This window comes from Gavialis gangeticus, unplaced genomic scaffold (assembly GCF_001723915.1).
Source record: "Gavialis gangeticus isolate Ggan-Ray unplaced genomic scaffold, GavGan_comp1, whole genome shotgun sequence".
NCBI classification, from domain to species: Eukaryota; Metazoa; Chordata; order Crocodylia; family Gavialidae; genus Gavialis; species Gavialis gangeticus.
This window is the reverse complement of record NW_017728980.1, coordinates 13059976-13077094: the sequence shown is the minus strand read 5'-3', so window position 1 is coordinate 13077094 and position 17119 is coordinate 13059976. Positions and strand designations below refer to the sequence as shown.

The 17119-nt window shown below is 68.3% G+C and overlaps 3 protein-coding genes across 6 annotated transcripts in view; all 3 read right to left on the bottom strand.

Moving 5' to 3' along the window:
- C1QTNF5 (C1q and tumor necrosis factor related protein 5) overlaps positions 1-2480 on the bottom strand; it is a 4436-nt gene extending 1956 nt beyond the window's left edge. Inside the window, exons 1-2 of the mRNA XM_019510259.1 lie at positions 1591-2480; positions 54-287 (exon numbers count right to left, since the gene is read on the bottom strand). Coding sequence (XP_019365804.1) covers positions 54-261 — 208 coding nt within the window. The 5' untranslated portion in view covers positions 262-287; positions 1591-2480. The remainder of the gene's footprint in view (positions 1-53; positions 288-1590) is intronic.
- A 1427-nt stretch (positions 2481-3907) lies between these two features.
- MFRP (membrane frizzled-related protein) lies at positions 3908-9535 on the bottom strand. The gene is made up of 13 exons (XM_019510266.1): positions 9125-9535; positions 8805-8925; positions 8329-8457; positions 7865-8002; positions 7496-7733; positions 6995-7125; positions 6648-6773; positions 6352-6428; positions 5958-6106; positions 5742-5872; positions 4756-4890; positions 4544-4668; positions 3908-4446 (listed from the first exon to the last, which is right to left on the bottom strand). Exons 1-13 carry the CDS (start codon positions 9176-9178, stop codon positions 4222-4224), a joined length of 1779 nt encoding a protein of 592 aa, XP_019365811.1. The 5' UTR covers positions 9179-9535; the 3' UTR covers positions 3908-4221.
- Positions 9536-10551: 1016 nt separating this feature from the next.
- Positions 10552-17119, bottom strand: part of USP2 (ubiquitin specific peptidase 2) — a 28228-nt gene continuing 21660 nt past the window's right edge. For all 4 annotated transcript variants that reach the window (XM_019510208.1, XM_019510201.1, XM_019510186.1 and 1 more), the window contains exons 3-13: positions 15149-15199; positions 14610-14733; positions 14265-14376; positions 14059-14169; positions 13480-13544; positions 13231-13334; positions 13066-13146; positions 12758-12836; positions 12459-12566; positions 11926-12046; positions 10552-11805 (exon numbers count right to left, since the gene is read on the bottom strand). In XM_019510208.1, the coding sequence (XP_019365753.1) occupies positions 11718-11805; positions 11926-12046; positions 12459-12566; positions 12758-12836; positions 13066-13146; positions 13231-13334; positions 13480-13544; positions 14059-14169; positions 14265-14376; positions 14610-14733; positions 15149-15199 (1044 nt within the window). In that variant the 3' untranslated portion in view covers positions 10552-11717. The remainder of the gene's footprint in view (positions 11806-11925; positions 12047-12458; positions 12567-12757; positions 12837-13065; positions 13147-13230; positions 13335-13479; positions 13545-14058; positions 14170-14264; positions 14377-14609; positions 14734-15148; positions 15200-17119) is intronic.

Below are 17119 nucleotides of genomic sequence, written 5' to 3'. Positions count from 1 at the left end.
AAAGGCCCCCCCCCCCCAGCCCCTTCCTGGGTAATGGCTCAGCATCTCCTTACCTGGGGGGCCCATCTCCCCCTTCTCTCCCTGCCCCCCAGCTGCTCCGTCCCGGCCATCACGACCGTCCCTGCCGGGCAGACCCTGGCTCCCGTGCACCCCCGGTGTCCCCGGCAGCCCCGGATGGCCAGAGCACAGGCTGGGGATCTTGTTGTCCTCGATCTGGAGGGCGCCAGCGATCATCCCGAGGAGGACGAGGAGCTGCTTCATCGCCAGGCTGTGCCGCGCCGGGGCTGCAAGCAGAGCGAGCTGTGAGGTCTGGAGCAGAGGCAGAGGCAGACCCCTGGCACAGCGTGGCGTGGCTCCTGCAGCAGGGGCGCTCTGTGCCTTGGGGCCCAACTGGGCCAGGGGGTGCCCCACTGCCTGTGGCAGACATGGGCCTGGCTGGCCACGGGGCTATTTGGCTTGGCTGATGGCGGTGGGGCAGGCCCGAGCTGGGGACTGTGGTAGGGCTGGCGCAGCAATCTCCACCTTCCCAGGATCCTGCTGCCTGGAAGGAGACCCAGATCATGGCTGCTGGGGGTGGGGCTGGAGAGCCCCACGGCCCCCTTCCCTGCCCCTCCTCCTCCCCCCTTCTCCCTGCTGCCCCACGGTGCACTGGCAGCCAGAAGGGGGATGCTGGGAGGGCGGGGGCTCGTCCGGCCCAGTGTCCGCGGAGGCCAGACTGGTCCAGCCCAGGCCCGGTTTGGCCCCGGCCCCCCGGCCAGCCCAGCATCCGCAGGAGCTGTCGCGAGGCGTCTGGAATGCGGTGACGCCTTCCAGCAGCTCCAGCACATTCCTGCTGCGTGCGCTCGTTGGGGCCCACCGCCGGCCGGCACTCGCCTGGCACGCAGGGCGGGGTGTGCAAGGCCCGGGCCTCCCTGCCAGGCCGTGGGAGCGGCGGGGGGCTACGGACGGGTGGAGGGTATGGCACTGGGAGGAGTGCGTGCGTGCGTGGGTGGGGGGCTGCAAAGGGTGAGGTCTGTGCAATTGGGGGGATGTGTGTGGTGCGCTGAGTGATGCCTGGGGGGTGAGCTGCAAGGGGTCTGCACAAGTTGTGAGCTGTGGGCATGTGTGGGGTAGGGGGTAGTTTGCTCTGGGTGTGCGCGTGTGCGGTGGGTTGCGAGCTCTGTGTGCGCACACTCGGCATGTGAGGATGCTGGCACGAGGCCCGGGACCTGCCCGTTTCCTGTCCCTGGGGGGCCTCCGTCCTCGCTGGCTCAACCCGCACACGCAGGGCTGCCGGCCCGGTGCGCAGGCCCAGGAGCAGTCACGTCAGGGCTGGCGTGCCGTGCCCACAGCAGGCGCACTGCCGAGCCCGGGGCAGCGTCCTGCAGGGCTGGCACTCATCCCACCCAGCCTCTGCCGGGCGGGGCTGGGCCAGCATCCCCCCTAACCCCACTGCATCCCACACTGCCCCACGCAGCCCTCTCCCCCTGACTGGCTCCCAGCTGGCTGGGGTCCCTTGCACCGTGGACCCCTGCATTCAGGGCAGAGGGGAAGCCCCCCCACCCCTGCACCCCTGCACTAGAGGAAAAGGAAGGAAAATAAACCTGGCTGGACTGTGCCGTGGCTGAGTGGCTCCCTGGCAGGTCCCGCTCTCCCCAGGCAGGAGCTGCCCTCCGTGGTGTCCCCACTGGCTGCGCTCCCCGCGTCTGCCGGCTCCCGTGCTGCCCGACTCCTCACTCCCTTCTGGCTCAGAAGGTCCTGGAGCTCTTCCTGACCACTTCAGCTGTGACGAAAGCCCTGGGAAAGCTGCCTTCCCCCCCGGCCCCCCTCACCCTCTCCTCCCAGCTCTCCTCCCAGCTCCAAAGGAAACGGGGGAATTTGGGAGCCAAGAGCTACAAGGCATGAGGAAGGCTCCCAGGGTGTCAGCAGAGGCAGCGGGAGGCGGAGGCAGACAGACGGATGGACACTACGCCCCTGGGATAGGGGCCTCAGGGAGCCAGGACTTGAAAAGACACCTTTGCCCAGGGCATCGTCCCTCCACAGCTCTCCCAGACGGGGCCAGGGCAGAAGACGATGCACCAGGCCAAGCTGGGTGAAGCCGGGGATCGACGAGGGGCCGTGAGCATCACCGCCCCCCGCCCCCACGGGAAGCGCAGCAGCCTCCGTGCTGCATGGAGCCAGGCCTGGCAAGGGGAACCGCGGCGCCTCATTCTTGTGGTTGCTTCTTTGGAAGCAGTGACAGGGCTGGGACCGCGAGCGCTGCACAGGGCGGGGGCGAGCGGCCGGCCTCCGCGGGGAGCAGGGCTGGCTGGGGCCGGGGCCTCGGCTCCATCAAAATGTGCTCACACCTGCCGGGCTGCATGCACACGCCTTTAATGCCACGCATGGTCGATGCCAGGTACTGGCACATGCACTGCATGCTAGCAGAGCACACCCATGCAGGCTCATGCACGCTCACTAGCATACACGGTACAGGGTAGCAGTACACCCCGCTACACCCACACACTAGCAGTACACCCCTCCCATGCCCACAGTTCTCTAGCAATTTGCACACTCACTCACACGCATGCTAGCAGCACACCCACACACACCTTGCCTGTAAACACCCCCCCATACACTCAGGATGCACACCCACCAGCACCAAGTACCAGCCCTCACAGTACACGCATGCACACACACGCACACACCCTGTTCACAGCCAACACTCACCACCCGGCCCTGGAGCACTCCCTGCACTTCCTATCACATCACAGCCAAGCCCCTGGCTGCCGGCCCTGTGCCGCAGGCCCGCCAACACGGTACAGACACATGAGCCCGACACGCGGCCCCTTGAATGTTGTGCACATGCTCCATGAATTGGCAGCACATGCATCACCCTGCTCATGCACACCCCTGCTAATAGAAAACATATCCCTCTTTGCACACACATCCCCTGGCAATGCACACGCATGGTGCACACACCACCCCATGGCCCCCACCCTGCTCTCCCCACGCCCCCCCAGGGAAGGCTTTGCTGGGCCTTGCAGCGGGCAGGCAGGCCCGGTGGCAGTGCCAGCTGTCGCGGTGCCCAGCCCAGGGTCAGCCCGTCCGGGCCTGCAGCGGTTCTTTTCCAAGGTGAGGACGGATGTTGCCTTTGGCCGACGCGGCTCGGTGGCTTTGAGGCTCCTCCAGGCTGAATGGCCGATGGCTGGGAGACGTGCCAGGGCTCAGCGGCTCCGGCCTTGGCCCTTTCCCATACTCCAGAGTGGAAGCCCCTTGTTTCCCTTCCCCAGCCAGGGCGCAAGACGGGCTCAGAGATGAGCATCCGTCCCTGGGGACCAGCCACTGGGCCAGGGAGGAGCCAAGGGAGCGCCTGCTGCTTCCCCAGCCCCCACCGGCCACAGCTTGGCTCTGAGCTTGTGCCCCCAGCCAGCAGCCAGGTCCTTGCCCACTCCCTGCCCCCAGCCTGTGACGCCCATGCTCCAGGGCCTGGAGCCTCGGGCGCCCAGGGGTTCATCCCACCATGCCCCTGCCGCCACGCTGCGCTCCCTCCTCTGTGCCTTGGCTTCCCAGCTCGGAGGTGGCGGTGCTGGTCCCCCCTGCTCCCTCCCTCCCCTCACATACACGCGTGCTCCAAGCAGTGGTGAGGCCAAGCGTGTTTGCAAGCTGCTCATGCTGTTTATTACCCAAGGCACGAGACATCCCGGGTGAAGGAGACAGCTGCAGCCAGCCATGGGCCCAGGATGTGCCCTGCATTCAGGATTAACCCTCAGCCTGCTGCAGTAAGTTGCCTGGCATGCAAGCAGCTCTGGAGAGAAGCACCCATAAAAAGGGCAAGGAAAGGCACTAGGGAGCCCAATGCCTTAGGCTGCCCCATAGAGGGGCAAGTACTGGCCCAGCACCCCCCCGGCTGCCCCAGCCCCATCAGGCTTTGACCACCTTGCTCCTTCTCTGGCTCCAGTCACAGAGGGGCCAGGGACCCTCACCAGCTGCCATGACTTCATCCTCCCACCTTGGCCCAGAGGCTACCTGCACCTCTGCTTTACAGACAGGGAAACTGAGGCACAGGAGGATCATCGTGGCTGGACACATGGGCTGTGGGAAAGCAGGGGTTGGAACCAGATGGACTTTACCTGTGCCCGGGCCTGTGCCCATGGGAGGAAACAGCCACGATTCACCTCCCTGCTGCTGGGCTGAGGTCTCTACCCCCCAGGAGCCCAGGCGGGAGCTCCTGCCCTGCTGCAGGGGGGCTGCGCGGGGGGCTCAGGGCTGGACGCACTCCTCGGGGTGGCTGGCGTCTGGCAGGATGCTGCAGTTGATGGGCCAGGCCATGCCCAGGAGGTCGAGGGCCGGCTGGCAGCGCTGCTCAGCTGCCAGGCACACGGGGCGGCAGGGCCGCAGGACCCCCCCATCAGGGGTACACCGGGGCACGAAGAGCCCGCAGACCAGCAGGCGCAGGGGCTGGTAGCAGGACAGCCCTGCCAGGCTCTGCAGGAGAGAGGGGCTGGGAGATGCGGCTGGGCAGGGCCGGGCCGGGCCGGGCTGGGCCCATACCCCGCCTGCCCTGCCCCGGTGCCCAGCTCACCTTGTAGCCCCGCAGCACGTCGGCGGCGCCTTGCTGGTCGGGGATGTTCAGCCAGATGTTGGGGAAGGCCGTGGCATTGTAGCTCAGCCCCAGGCACATCTCCACACGGATCAGCTCGCAGGACTCTGGTGGGGCAGGGGCACTGTCAACGGGGGGCAGGTCCGGGGGCACCGGGGCTGATGGGTCACACGCGCGGGGCACGAGGCGCTCACCGACAGGCGGGGGGCGCGTGCTGGTGCAGTTGAGCTCGTCGCTGCCGTCAGGGCAGTCGTGCCAGCCGTCGCACACCGCCTCGGGCGCCTGGCACTCCCCGCTCCCGCAGGCGAACTCCCAGGGGCTGCATGTCCCTGCAGGGGGTGAGCGGAGGAGGGGCGCGGTGAAGGCTCCCCGCACCTGGCCCCTCTGCGGTCGCAGGCCCTTGGGACTGGGGGTGCAAGGACCCGAGGGAGGCTGGTGCTTTTGGGGCACCGCAGAGCTGCTGTGGCGCCGTCCCTAGCGCCGAGGGAGACGGGTGGGCTGGGGCTCAGGGGTCATTATGGCAGGGCCTGGCCTCAGGCTGGAGCATGGGAGCAGGGCCTTGCAAGGAGACCCGTTCCCACGGGGAGGGGGGAAGAGGGAGCGTGGGAAAGTGCAGGGAGCTCAGGACAGCATCCGGCCGCTCCGGGGACCTGGGGCTTGTTCCCGGTTCCTCCGTCCACCCCCAGGCGCCACGCACGGGGCAGGCAGGAGGGTGCAGCTCTGGCTGTGGCATAGCCCCCCAGCCCCCACAGCCTCAGCTCAAACTGGGCCGGAGCCCAGCAGGAGGCACTGGCTCCGGCAGGGTCAGGGGGCAGGGGATACCGGAGCCAGGCCAGAGCTGGGGCTGCGTGGGCTGGCGTGACTCCCCACGGACAGGCTTGCAGCTCCAAGTCAGCAGCGGGAGACACCAGGCTTCCTCCTCGCCCCTGGGCTTGCAGCTGGGGAAACTGAGGCACAAGCCAGTGTGTGTGTGTGTGGGGGGGGGGGAACGCCCCAAGCTCACCCCGCAGGCCTGAAGTAGAGCCAGGAACTAAACTGCAATGTCCCAGCCCAGGGAGCCAACCATGCCACCGCGCCGCCTGGCATCCTGGGGCAGGGAGACACAGCAAGGGGCTTAGAAGGCCCAGCCCCCCGTGCCCGGGCAGTGGGTGCCCCCGGCCCCCCAAGACCCGGCTCCTACGCTCCGTGGCGTTCCAGGCCTGGTAGGTGGCGAAGAACCCGTCGTCGGCCACCCCGTCATCGGCCACGAACAGGACAGTCATGACGTGGCGCGTCGAGGTCAGGGCGGGCGGCAGTCGGGAGCCGCAGAACCTGCCAGGACACGGGCAGTGGGAGCGGCGGGCAGGCGGGGGGCATGGAGGAGACCCCGGGGAGCAGAGGCGGGGAAGGGCCCTACCTGCCCAGCAGGTTGTGGGCGCTGGTGCCCGCACCATCGTGCACCTCCACGAAGTCGAAGGAGCAGCCGTCCTGCGCCTCCAGGCTGAAGTTGTGGAAGCGCAAGGTGACGAGGTGGCCCTCGGGCACTGAGATCTGCCACAGGCACAGCTGCAAGAGATTGGGGGGTGCACCTGCTGGGGGGGGTGCCGCGGGCACTGCCCGCCTCTGGGGGAAGCGCTGGCCAGGCACGAGCCCCCCCACCCATTCCCAGGAGCTCAGGGGGGCTGGGTGGAGATGCTCTCTGCCCCGCTCCCCTCTCCAGCCAGGGGCTGACCCCTGCCTCACGGAGGTGGTTTCCTGGGACGTGAGCTGAGCACCCTGCCTGGGCACCGTGGCTCGGCCTCTGCACTCACCTGCTGGTGCGGGTAGGGCCGGGGGTGGTTGGGGGTGGAAATCTGCCCCTCCAGGCTGGTCAGTGCCCCGCCGCACTCTGGAAGGACACAGACAGGCCGTGGGGCAGGAGACGCCACGCGCCCTTCGCCCCTCCTGCCGGCGGCACAGTGCCAGGGCCCGGGCCAGGCACGGGCATCCAGGCAGCACCCACCCATGCGGCATCCCAGGAGCCGTGACCCCGGGAGGCAGTGCGTTTGGCCACCTCCCCCGACCTCCCCAGCCTCGCCTGTCCCCAGCCCTGCCCGGCCACCCGCACCTCGGGGCTTGTGGCTGCAGTCGGCTTCGTCGCCGTGGTCGGCGCAGTCGTGGAAGCCGTCGCAGACGGAGCCAAGGGGCAGGCAGCGCCCGGCGTCGCACGGGAACTCGTCCCAGGCGCAGCTCTCTAGGGCATGGGCAGACAGGGCCTGGAGGATGCCCGGCTCCGCCAGAGCCGTGCCGGGCAGGGCGACGGGCCCTGGATACACTGATGACCGCTGGCCAGCGGGTCCCTGCCTGCAGCCAGTGCCAGCATCCTCACCCCAAGCCCCCGCCCCTCCCCAAGCCTGCTGCGCCCCTCCAGGCTGCTCCCCCCGGACCCCGGTGGGCGGCAAGCCCAGCACTCACTCTCGCTGGGCGCAATGGCACGGTAGCGGGCGCTGAAGCCCCGGGCGCTCACGCTGCCGTCGGACATGAAGGTGACACGGAGCCGGCTGGTGTTGGTGTTGAGCGTGGGGGGCGCCACGCTGCCACAGAACCTGCGGAGGGGGTGCGTGAGCCCCGGTGGTGCCACGCGTGACCACCCCCTCCATGCCATCCGGGGGGGTACCTGTGGGTGGGCAGATGCAGGGCTGCTCTGCGGTGCCCCCTCCCCAACCAACACCGGAGGCCCTGCTCATGGCGTGGGGCAGGTGTCCCCCCCATGCCAGCCTGGGCCCCTCCGCCCCACACCATTGCTGCAGCCTCCCTTGGCGGGTGCCCCTCAGTCCCCACCCACAGCTGCTGTAGCCCCTGCCCCTTCTGGGCAGCGTTTGCCCCGGGCCAGGGCTGCTGGGGGGGACAAGGTGGAGACGGGCACCAGGGGCTCCCCAGAAGAGGGCTGGCTGAGAGAGGGGACGGGGCTCCCACCTGGCTGCACTGCCCGGGGGAGCGCTGGTCCCCTCGTCGTCGGGCTCCTCGTGGAGCTCCAGGCGGTCAAAGAGGCAGGTGGCAGTGCCCTCCACGCTGAGCACCTCCACCTTCAGCTGCACGGCCAGCCCGGGGGGCACCCGGATGTGCCACACGCACAGGGCGTTGGGGGGGTAGGGCGCCGGGTAGTTGGGGGAGCTGAAGGAGCCCTCTCGGCCTCGCAGGGTCCCGCCGCAGGCTGCGGGCGGAGGGGACGCATGGGGGGTTCAGGGCAGAGACCCTGCGGGGGTGCTCACCTCCCAGAGGGGCTGCCTCCCCAGACCCCCGGGTGGCGGGGCATGGGGAAGGGGCTGTGCCCCCCAGACTCACCGGGCGCTGGCGTGCCAGCCGTGGGCAGCTTGCTCTGTTCCTGGGGGGCCAGGGAGCTCCGGGGGGCAGGTGCCGTGGTCCCGCTGGCAGGGGGAGCCAGGGAGGGAGAGCTGCCTGGGGGGGGGTGGGCTGTCAGCTCTGTGCTGACGGGACAGCGAGGAGGAGTCAGGCCTGGGGGCACCCAGAGCGTAGGTCTGCTCCCTGGGACTTGTGCCCAGCACCCTGCAGGTGCCCAAGGCCAGGCAGGGCCTCTCCTCTGCTCTGGGACCCCCTCCCTTCCCTAGTCTTCCTCGCCCCAGGCAGCCAGGCTGCCAGACCCAGCTTTGGCTAGGGTGCAGGGGGGCAGGGAAGATGCTCCCCGTGCTGCCACCACTGCCCTGGCATCGCCCTCCCAGGGTAGGAGCTGTGGAGGGTGGTCCAACAAGGCTGGGCTCCCTGCTCCTTGGTACTCAGCTGGTACTCACGGGAGAGGACGAGGCCAAGGAGCAGGGCGAGGAGCAGCAGCAGGAGGACGCTCAGCAGCACCACGCAGAGCCCCGAGAACCTGCAGTCGGGGCGCAGCATCTCCCCCGCCGGGCGCCAGCCCTGCCGGCCTGTGGGAGCCGTGCATGCAGCCCGTCACGGGAGCACTGCTGGGGAGTGGGGGGGGGGGTCTCCCCACGATGCCAGTGGGTCCAAGCTGGGCCCTAGCTTATGAGCAAAGGACGCCCGGGCCTGGGGGCACAGCAGCTGGCAGGGCCAATGGTTCGCTGTGCCCATGAAGTGTGAGCCCCTCCATGGAGGGGCTACAGACTGGTCTGGCTTGTGACACAGAGAAGACCCCCTCGACAGGCAGGGGCAGGCTCAGGGTCCCCTGCTTCTCTGCCTCCCCCACCCCCCACCGCAGTGCCCTTTGTTCAGCAGGGCACCCCAGGGTGCCGCAGCCCCCGGCAGACGGTACCGAGGCCGTTCCAGGCGGCTCCCATGATGCTCCCGTTCTTGGCCTCTGTCCGGCGCTGGGCAGGGGGCATGGCCCCGGCCCCCTCGCTCTCAGGTTCGAAGGCAGGATTGCAAAACTCTGTCTGCAAGGCAAGGAGTGGGGGCTGCGGTCGGGGGCACCACCATGCCCGGGGCAGTTGGTGGCTCCTGAGCTGCAAGCCACGGGGGCTTTCTGGGCCATCAACCCATGCCAGTGGCACCGTGCTGGGGGGCACTGGAGGGCAGGGGTCAGCACTGAAGGGAATGGCCGTGGGACAGGCCGGAGGCAGGGGGTGCTCGTACCTTGCTGTGGTCCAGCCCATTGGTGCACAGGGTGATCTCCGTGAAATCCTTCATGGCAGCGGGATGGCAACTCTGGCAGGTCCGGCTACAATCCCACCCTGGGGGCTTTTCCGCCTGGCACCGCTGCCTGCCCCTGCCAGCCCCAGGCCCCTTCTCACAACCCCTTCACCATCAGCACAGCTGCGCAGGCCTCTGCCCCCCTGGACGTCCACTTCCACCGGGATATAAACGAGCACAGTTTGGGAGGCGGCAAGGCACGGGAGCCAAAGCAGGGCTGTGCTGGGCTGGGGGGAAGAGGGGCGTGAGACTCTCCAAGCGCCCACCCCCAGTCCTTAATCCAACTCAGCTGAGGATGCTGAGGTCAGGTGCCCTGGCGCTGCAAGCCGGAGGCTTAAAGGCACAGCTCCATGCTGCTGGCCCCGGCAGCCGGGATGCAGAGGGGGCTGTGGGCGGGTGAGTGGCTCCTCTCCAGAGGTGGCTGCATTGTGGAGCAGGGGGGCAGCTGCCCAGTGTGCGGTGCCTCCCCATGCAGGTCTCACCCTGCTCAGGGCTGCTCTCCCTGCCGTGCTCGTGGCAAAGCTGGGGCGTGGGGCCGTGGCTGTGCCCCCACTGAGAGGTCGTGTAGCTTTTGAGTCTTGCTCCAACCTGGCCCCAAGACAAGTGCGGGCTGGACGGGGCAGCTCTGGGTGCTGCGGCTTCCTGTTCTGGGGGAGAATCCCAGCTTCCCCTTTCCCTGCCTCTTTCCAGCCCCTTCCAGTCTCAGCCTGCCCCAATATCTATTTAGTGCATGCCCCTGGCCTGATGCTGCCCCTTGGCAGGCCCTGGGCAGTGTGCGCCCATGTGTGGGGGTCACAACACCCCTCCCTCCCCACATCCCATTCCCGCAGTGCCCGGAGCCGGAGCCCAGCCAGGCAGCCGCATTCCTGCTCCCCGAGCGCCGGCTCCCTGCTCCGTTACTAAGCAGGGGAGAAAAGCCTTTTGTTGGGAGCTTTGGGGCGAGCCGGGGCCTGTGGGGAGAGGGGCTTAGTGCTCTGGGCATGCCGGGTATTTGGGGGATGGGGGAGATTGTAGAGGCTGGCTTTGGCACCCCAGGGTGCTTCTATGTCCAGCCTGGTTGTGTGGCTGAAGACGGCTGCCCAGGGGGCTGATGCTCTGCTGCTCCTGCCCTCTGGGTGGTAGGAGCGGGTAAGCTCAGGCCAACAGCAACCAGTGCTTCCTGCGCAGACGGCACTGCCAGGCTCCTGGGCACGGTCCCTCCTGACCCCCACATAGGGGGCAGCTCCAGCCCTGAAGCAGGGAGCTGGCCCTGGGGGGAGCACCACTGCGGGCTGGTTGCGCACCAGACCCCCCAGACACTGCTCGGAGCTGTGTGCAGGGCTCTCCCCACCCCGACGAGCCCCAGGAAGCACAAGGACGGCAGCCAGGGGTGTTTGAGCTCCAGTTTATTCCTGTACAACACACTCTCCCACCCACCTTGCTTACACAGTAAACAAGCAATGCACCCCCAGCCCCCCATGGTGCCCCTTCCCCTCCACGGTGCCCTCGCCAGCCCCTCCGTGAGCCATGCACCGTCCTCTTCGACCCGCCCTGCGGGAGTGAGGACTGTGCGGCGGGGGCAGGCCAACTGCCGGGTACACTGGATGTGCCCCCACTCCGGACACGAGTGGGAGGAAAGGGGCTGAGAGAATAAATTACAGAAAAAGCTAAAAAAGGCTGTCAGGGCCAGGGGCGGGGGGGGCGACCATCCTGCATGTCCCCCGTGGAAGAGGGGCTTGCCCCTGCCGGGTGCTGGGGATCTCACGGGGCAGACACAGCCGGGCCCTGGGAAGCCGCGGGCTCCCCTGGGCGCTGTGGGCAGAGCCGAGCACCCCAGCCTGCCCCAGAGCAGCGGGGTAGGGGCAGGGCACAGCCCAGCCTGGGGGGATGGGGCCCCCCAGCCGCTCCCCAAATGTTTTAAGGCACCGTCGTATGGGAGGCAGGTAGCACCCGCCTGAAGCGGGGACCCGTGGAGCTGGGCAGCGGCTGCGGGCCGAGAAAGGTCCGTTACGGATGCAAAGGAGCTCGACGAGGCTCCCCCCGGCCGGCTGAGATGGGCACAGGCCTGCTGGGGCTCCGAGTCCTGGCCCCGGCAGGGGCAGGGTAGGGGCAGCGCAGCGTCCTTCCCTTCCCGCAGTGCCGTGGTGTGCTGGGTGCAGGCGGCAATGCCCAGCGCCGGGCTCCGGGGACGCCGCCACACCGGGTGAAGGAGGCACAGTCCCGAGCTGCCTGGGCGGCATGCTGCGGGGCACAGGGCGCAGCCAGGCTCCCGTGCCCTCCGTCGTGGCTCAGCATTTTATTACACACCAAAGGGAACAAATGAAGCTAAACGCCAGCCCCTGCCGACGGCGGGGCCGCAACTCCAGCTCCTCAGTGCCAGCTCTGCTCCTCCTCGCTCTGCCAATGCTGGGAACCGCCCTGGCTGCCATGCCAGGGGCAGCCTTGCCCTCTCTTCTGGGCAGGGGCGGGGGCAGGGGGCCTGTGCACCTGCCCCCTGAGGCGTGGTCCTGTCCTCTCCGCCCCGCGGGCACCAGGCTCCGGGGCTGGGCGGCAGGAGCTACATACGGGAAGACGGGCTGGCCAGCTCGTAGAAGAGCAGGTAGGCATCGCTGCCCCGCACGTGGCTGGAGGACATCGGGGTGACGCTGTGGGCAGAGGGGGGCCATCAGGGTGAGGGGGGAAGAGCAAGGAACCCACACCCCCCCCCATCCTCTGCAGTCAGAGCTGCCCCACGCCCACAGCCGGCACCCCAGGGTGGGCCTTACCGGGAGTCGTTGAAGGTGTGCCACTCGCCAGACACGGGGCTCCGGCAGTAGGCCGTGTAGTGTCCCCCCATGGTGGTCCCGGAGTGGTTCGACACAGCATACAGGTTGTAAACAGCATGGTCTGGGGGAGCGGGGACAGACACAGCCATTAGCCACGGCAGGGGACAGCGTCCTGCCTCTGCTCCGCACCGCTGGGGCCATGCCAGTGCCCCAGAGAGCACCCGTGGGGGACCCCGGGGTCCTACTCGCCAGGCAGAAGCAGCCTGACGTTGGGGACTGAGGGGGCAGCTGGAGGCACGAGGACGCCTGAGTCCCGTTCGCAGCTCTGTGAGGGAGGGTGGTGGGGAGGATGGAGCAGGGCACAGAGAGGCAGGGCCCTGCCTGGCGAGGCAAGACAAGCCTGGGGTAGGGGGAGTCCACAGCTCCCCACAGCTTGCCCTTGGTGGGGGGGCCGTGGAGGGGTGCGTGGCACTGGAGCCCCTGCGATGGGCAAGCACGTGCCCCCGGCCCCCGCCCGCTGTTTGGGCACTCACTGCAGCTCTGTGCCGCGAACTCCCGCAGGTCCAGGTCCTTAAGCGGGAAGTTGACGAAGGTGGTGAGCTTGCTGGTGCGTATCCTGGCCTCCGAGAAGCGCTTCAGGTCTGGGGGCCGTGTCAAGGAAAGGCCCAGGGCAGCATGGAGATAGGGGCACAGGGGAAGAGCAGGAGGCCCCAGCACCCCCTGCCATGTCCTGCTGGATCTGGGGGTGCCCCCACCCATGCCCCCCGCATCCCCACAGGCTGCCCGGTGCTGGGATGGCAGCTGTGGGGCACTTGGGCGCACTAAAGGATACGGAGCACCAGGATCTTGGGGAACTTCTGGATGCTGAACTTCTTGGTGCACCTCGTCCGGGCCTTGCAGCGACAGCATGTCTGGGGAGACAGGGCCAGTGAGGGACGAAGCCGAGGGGAGCTCCCCGGGTGGGGGACGAGAATAAACAGGCCCAGGACTGCGATGCCCACCTCGAGGTGCCTCCCCAAGGCGAGCAGCCTCGCACCCTGGGCCTGCACAGCTGCTGCAGCAGAGCCCTGACGACTTCTGCATCCCATCCATCCGTCCTGCCCTGCCCATCTATCTGCCCCCAGCCCTGGCGCCCCGTACCGGTTTCTCGTTCCCGTCCAGCACGTCCTCCTTGGTGAAGAGGCGCAGGCAGTCCATGAGGGTCACTTCCCCGTAGCCCTTCTGCGGGGAGAGGAGGCAGGGTGAGAACGTGCTTGGGGCGGGCAGGACAGGGGCAGGTTGGGGGCGCGAGGCTGCGGGCATTACCTTGGGGATGGGCAGGGACAGGTCCCAGAAGGGGTCGAAGGCCGTGGAGCAGTAGCCGCACTCGCTGCAGGTCAGGGAGCTCTTCAGCTGTCCCACAAAAAGATCTGGGGGCAGGAGTAGGAGCAGTGAGGTGCCGGGGGCTGCGTCTGGGAGTGCTAGCTGCACCCACAGCCCCGGCCCTGCCCGTGCCCTCCCCAGCTGCCCCCAGGCCCTGCTACAGAGCCCAGCTGCCCCCTGTGCCCCACTCACCCCCAATCCGGCTGTCCTCCCGCTCTTGGTAGCGCCTCCACATCTGCCTCCCTTTCTCCTCATCCCTGCAGGGACATGCAGCGTGTGAGAGGTGCCACAGCCTGAGCCCTCCAACCCCAGGGTCTAGGGTCAGGCTCCCCCCTTTCTCCTCCTGGCACGGGCACCCCTGGCCCAGCTGTGTGCCAGGTGCCAGAGGGCCCATAGACTAAGGAAACTGGGACATCACGGGCAGGTTTCAGCCCTCTGCAGGACCCCCGGCTCTGCAGGACACACGTCCCAGCTGCTCGCATGGGGAAGGGCCAAGGGGAGAAGGTGCCTGGGCGCTAAGGACCCTGTTGGTTGAGGCCAGCTCTGGAGTCCTATTCCCCACCCCAAGCATTACCCTGATCAAGGCCTGACGGGCTGCAGTTGTGCCACTGCCCACCCCCAATCTGGTCCCTCAGGGAGGGCAGGGGCCATGGGGTAGGGGGCATTGGTGGTAGAAGCAGGTGCTGGAGAGGCTGGGTGCCTCTGCCTGGGGATGGTCCCTCATCCCAGGGAGGGCACCTTGATGCCGCTCCCTAAGTGATGCCCACTCACGGGAGATGATCCAGGTTGTCGGCACTGGCGCGGGGCCGAACCAGCACCCGGTTGACCTCGCTGTGCAGCCCGTCGAGGAGGAAGCGCAGGAACTCCTGGGCATCCTGCTGGCTGGAAGGGGCAGGGGGTCGGGTGAGATGGCACCGTCCCTGCCCAGGCTGCCCTGCTACCCCTCCCTCCCCCCCTCCGGCTGGGCAGGGCCTTACTTGTAGCCCACGAAGCGGGGGGCGTATCTCTGGATCTGCGTCTTGAACTCAGAGGGGCTCACGGCATCGTTGGGCGGTGAGGTCCAGAGCAGCTGGAGCAGCTTCGCGAACTCTGCGGGGTGGAGCGCGGCGGTGATGGGGGTGGCAGGCCCAGAGCCCTGCTTACCCCTGCCCGGTGCGGAGGCCATTGTCCACCACCCCCAGGGGCTCGGGTGCTGCCGGGTGGGCTGGCTGAGGGCAGAGGGGGGCTGCGGCGCTGCAGGGGGGCACCGAGGCAGCGCAGGGCCGCGAGGAGGACGGACGGACGGAGCTGCCAGGGAGCGTGGGGCCGGCGCAGCCTCTCACCTGACATGAGGGCCGTATGCATGCGGCTGGTGTTGTTGAGGTCCCGCAGGTACTGGCTCTGCAGGCAGTAGTCCCGCAGCTCCCGCGTGTTGCTCAGGCACTGCAGGATGGAGTTCATGAAGCACTGGGGGAGGCAGAGGAGACATCATGGCAACGGCAGGCACGACAGCCCCGGCTGGGGCGGGCGAGGGCCCGAGACCTACCTCCTGGTACGTCTCCGGGGTCGGTGGGGGGGAACATAGGGGAGGAAGGGCCAAAGCCCAGGGTGGGGCTTCGAAGCCACAAGCAAAGGGGACTTCCACCCCAGGGATGCCCTCGGGGGTGGAGCTGGACGCCAGGGGACTCGGGGCTGGGATTTCCTGCCGTTGCAGGGGTTCCTCTTTGCGTGGGTGCTGTGCAGGCGGTGCGAAGGAGGGGTGCCTGCTGAGGGCTGCGGTTTCCGCAGCAGTTGCGAGATGCGGGCACGTGGCTGGCGGGCAGCGCAGGGAGGGAGAGAGGCGGGGGCATCGGGGTTCCCCGGCTGAGCGGGGGGGACTCACCGTGTTGCCCAGGTTGCGGAGGCCGGTCAGACCTTGCACCGTCTTGGAGTTCTGCAGAGAGAGCAGGGCGGCGGTGAGATGGGGGCCAGCCCCCCAGGGGCCAGGACTAGGGAGCCGGGGGGATGTGGCTCTGGCCCCAGCACCACCCCAGCCCCCCGGCACGCAGGGAAGGAGCAGTCTTACATGTGCTGCCCCTGGCAGCCACACTCATCCTCCCTGCCCTGCGGGGGCCAGGTTGCTCCGCTCACCCCAGTGTCCCATGGGGCGGCAAGCAGGGTGGGGGATGCCATGGGCCCTGCCAGCCCTCCTCCAGACCTCCCTGCCTCAGCCCTTCTCCAGACGCAAAGTCTGCCTGTGCTCAAAGCCCCGAGTGCGAGGCCTTGGCAAGCCGCCTCTCCCGGGTCTGTGATGGGGCAAGGGCTGGAGCCAGCAGGACGAGGTGCCCAGCACCTGCAGGCCCTGCCCCTGGACTGGGTGAGGCATGGAGCCTGCCCCTGGCACTGGGAGCGAGTGGGTGGTGCTCAGGCACATGGCACCGGGCACGCCGCAGGCAGCACGTGGGTGCTCAGGTGATCACCGTCCCAGCCCTTGAGCCCTGAGTCTGGGCACAGCTGGCTGCTGAGGGAGCTGGCGTGGTGTAAGGCAGCTGTGGCCAGCATCAGAGCCAGACTGGCTCCCTTTGCCGCTGGCAAATCACTCTGCTGGTGGGGTCAGGGCCCTGCTCCCCCCTGGAGCGTAGCCCCCGCGGTGGCTGGGGCAGCACGACTCCTGGGTGCCACGTCTGACCTTGGGCAGGCTGCTTCTCAGCATCCTGCCTCAGTTTCCCCCTGTGCTAGTGGAGGGGGAGTCATCCTTTTCTAAGCTCCGGGGTACTGCGTGGCAGGCCCCAGGCGACCCTGCCCGCTGCAGGGCAACGCCCCGACCATAAGGAGCACTTGCCTGGACTGCCATACGCTGCAATGCTGTCCCATGTGGGACACTGACCCCGGGCAGGTCCCGAGCAGAGACGGTGCCCAAACCCCTGGCATGCAGGCCTGCGGCTGCTTGCACATGAGCGCGCAGGACTTTGGAACCCGCGGCCTGGATAAAGTCCGCTCGTCACGTGGCAGCTGGAGTGGGGGCCCCCACCTGACTCAGCTCCTGGGCACTGACAGCGCTGTGGGCTTCCTCACAGCAGTGCCCTGACTGGGGACTCGAAGGGTTTCACATGACCTTGGGTGAGCTCACCCTGGCCCTGCTAGCGGAGCAGGCTTAGCGAGGCGCCTCGTGTGACGGACACCAGCAGCTGGGCAAGCTGTAATGGAGCCTGTTAGCACAGAGCCCGGGCGGGTGGGGGCAGGGGGGGCAGGGAGCAAGTGCCCGTCCGCCTCGGGATCGTCGGCTACACAGAAGACAGGGGCGAGAGGAGACCTTGGGAGTCCTGCTCCCCGAGCTGCACGTGACACACGCTGCCTACCCCGCTCCCTCCAGCAACCCAGGAGTCCTGGCCCCAGCCCTGCAGGCAGTGCTCCCCTCTCAGCAAGGTTACGGAGGAGCCGGGCAGCGGCTTTGGCTGGACGTCAGCAAGGCCCGGACCAGCGCTGGCTGGGTTAAGGCGGTGACTCCCACACCCTCCCCCTGCCAGGCTTAAAGCTCTCGGATGACGTGAGGCCACCCCCAGCAGCGGGAGGGGGCCGTGCCAGCAGCTCCGAAATAGCAGCAGCTGGTGCACGCGGGGGAGGCGCAGGCCCAGCCTGGCAGCGCCCAAAATAGCCCAGGTACCATTACACACGCTCCTCGGTGACAGCGCGGGGGAGCTGGCGTTGGCACCGGGGTGCTGCCCACCCCGGCCTGGCTCCGCCATGCTGCCTGCCCCATCCAGGTACCCCCCTGCACCCCCTCGTGATGCTTGCACTGGCCTGGCACTCCCTGCCCCGGGCCTGTCCCAGCCTGGCTCCGGCTGTCCCAAAACACCCCCCCCCCCCCCCCCCC

What these genes read in the sequence shown, in the direction of transcription:
- MFRP (XM_019510266.1), bottom strand. Translation starts at nt 9,178, where the DNA reads ATGAAGGATTTCACGGAGATCACCCTGTGCACCAATGGGCTGGACCAC. An exon ending in ATGGGCTGGACCACAGCAAG is followed by an intron (nt 8,926 to 9,124) that starts GTACGAGCACCC and finishes CTTGCCTTGCAG; the next exon opens with ACAGAGTTTTGCAATCCTGC. An exon ending in CTGCAGCCACAAGCCCCGAG is followed by an intron (nt 6,429 to 6,647) that starts GTGCGGGTGGCC and finishes GTGTCCTTCCAG; the next exon opens with AGTGCGGCGGGGCACTGACC.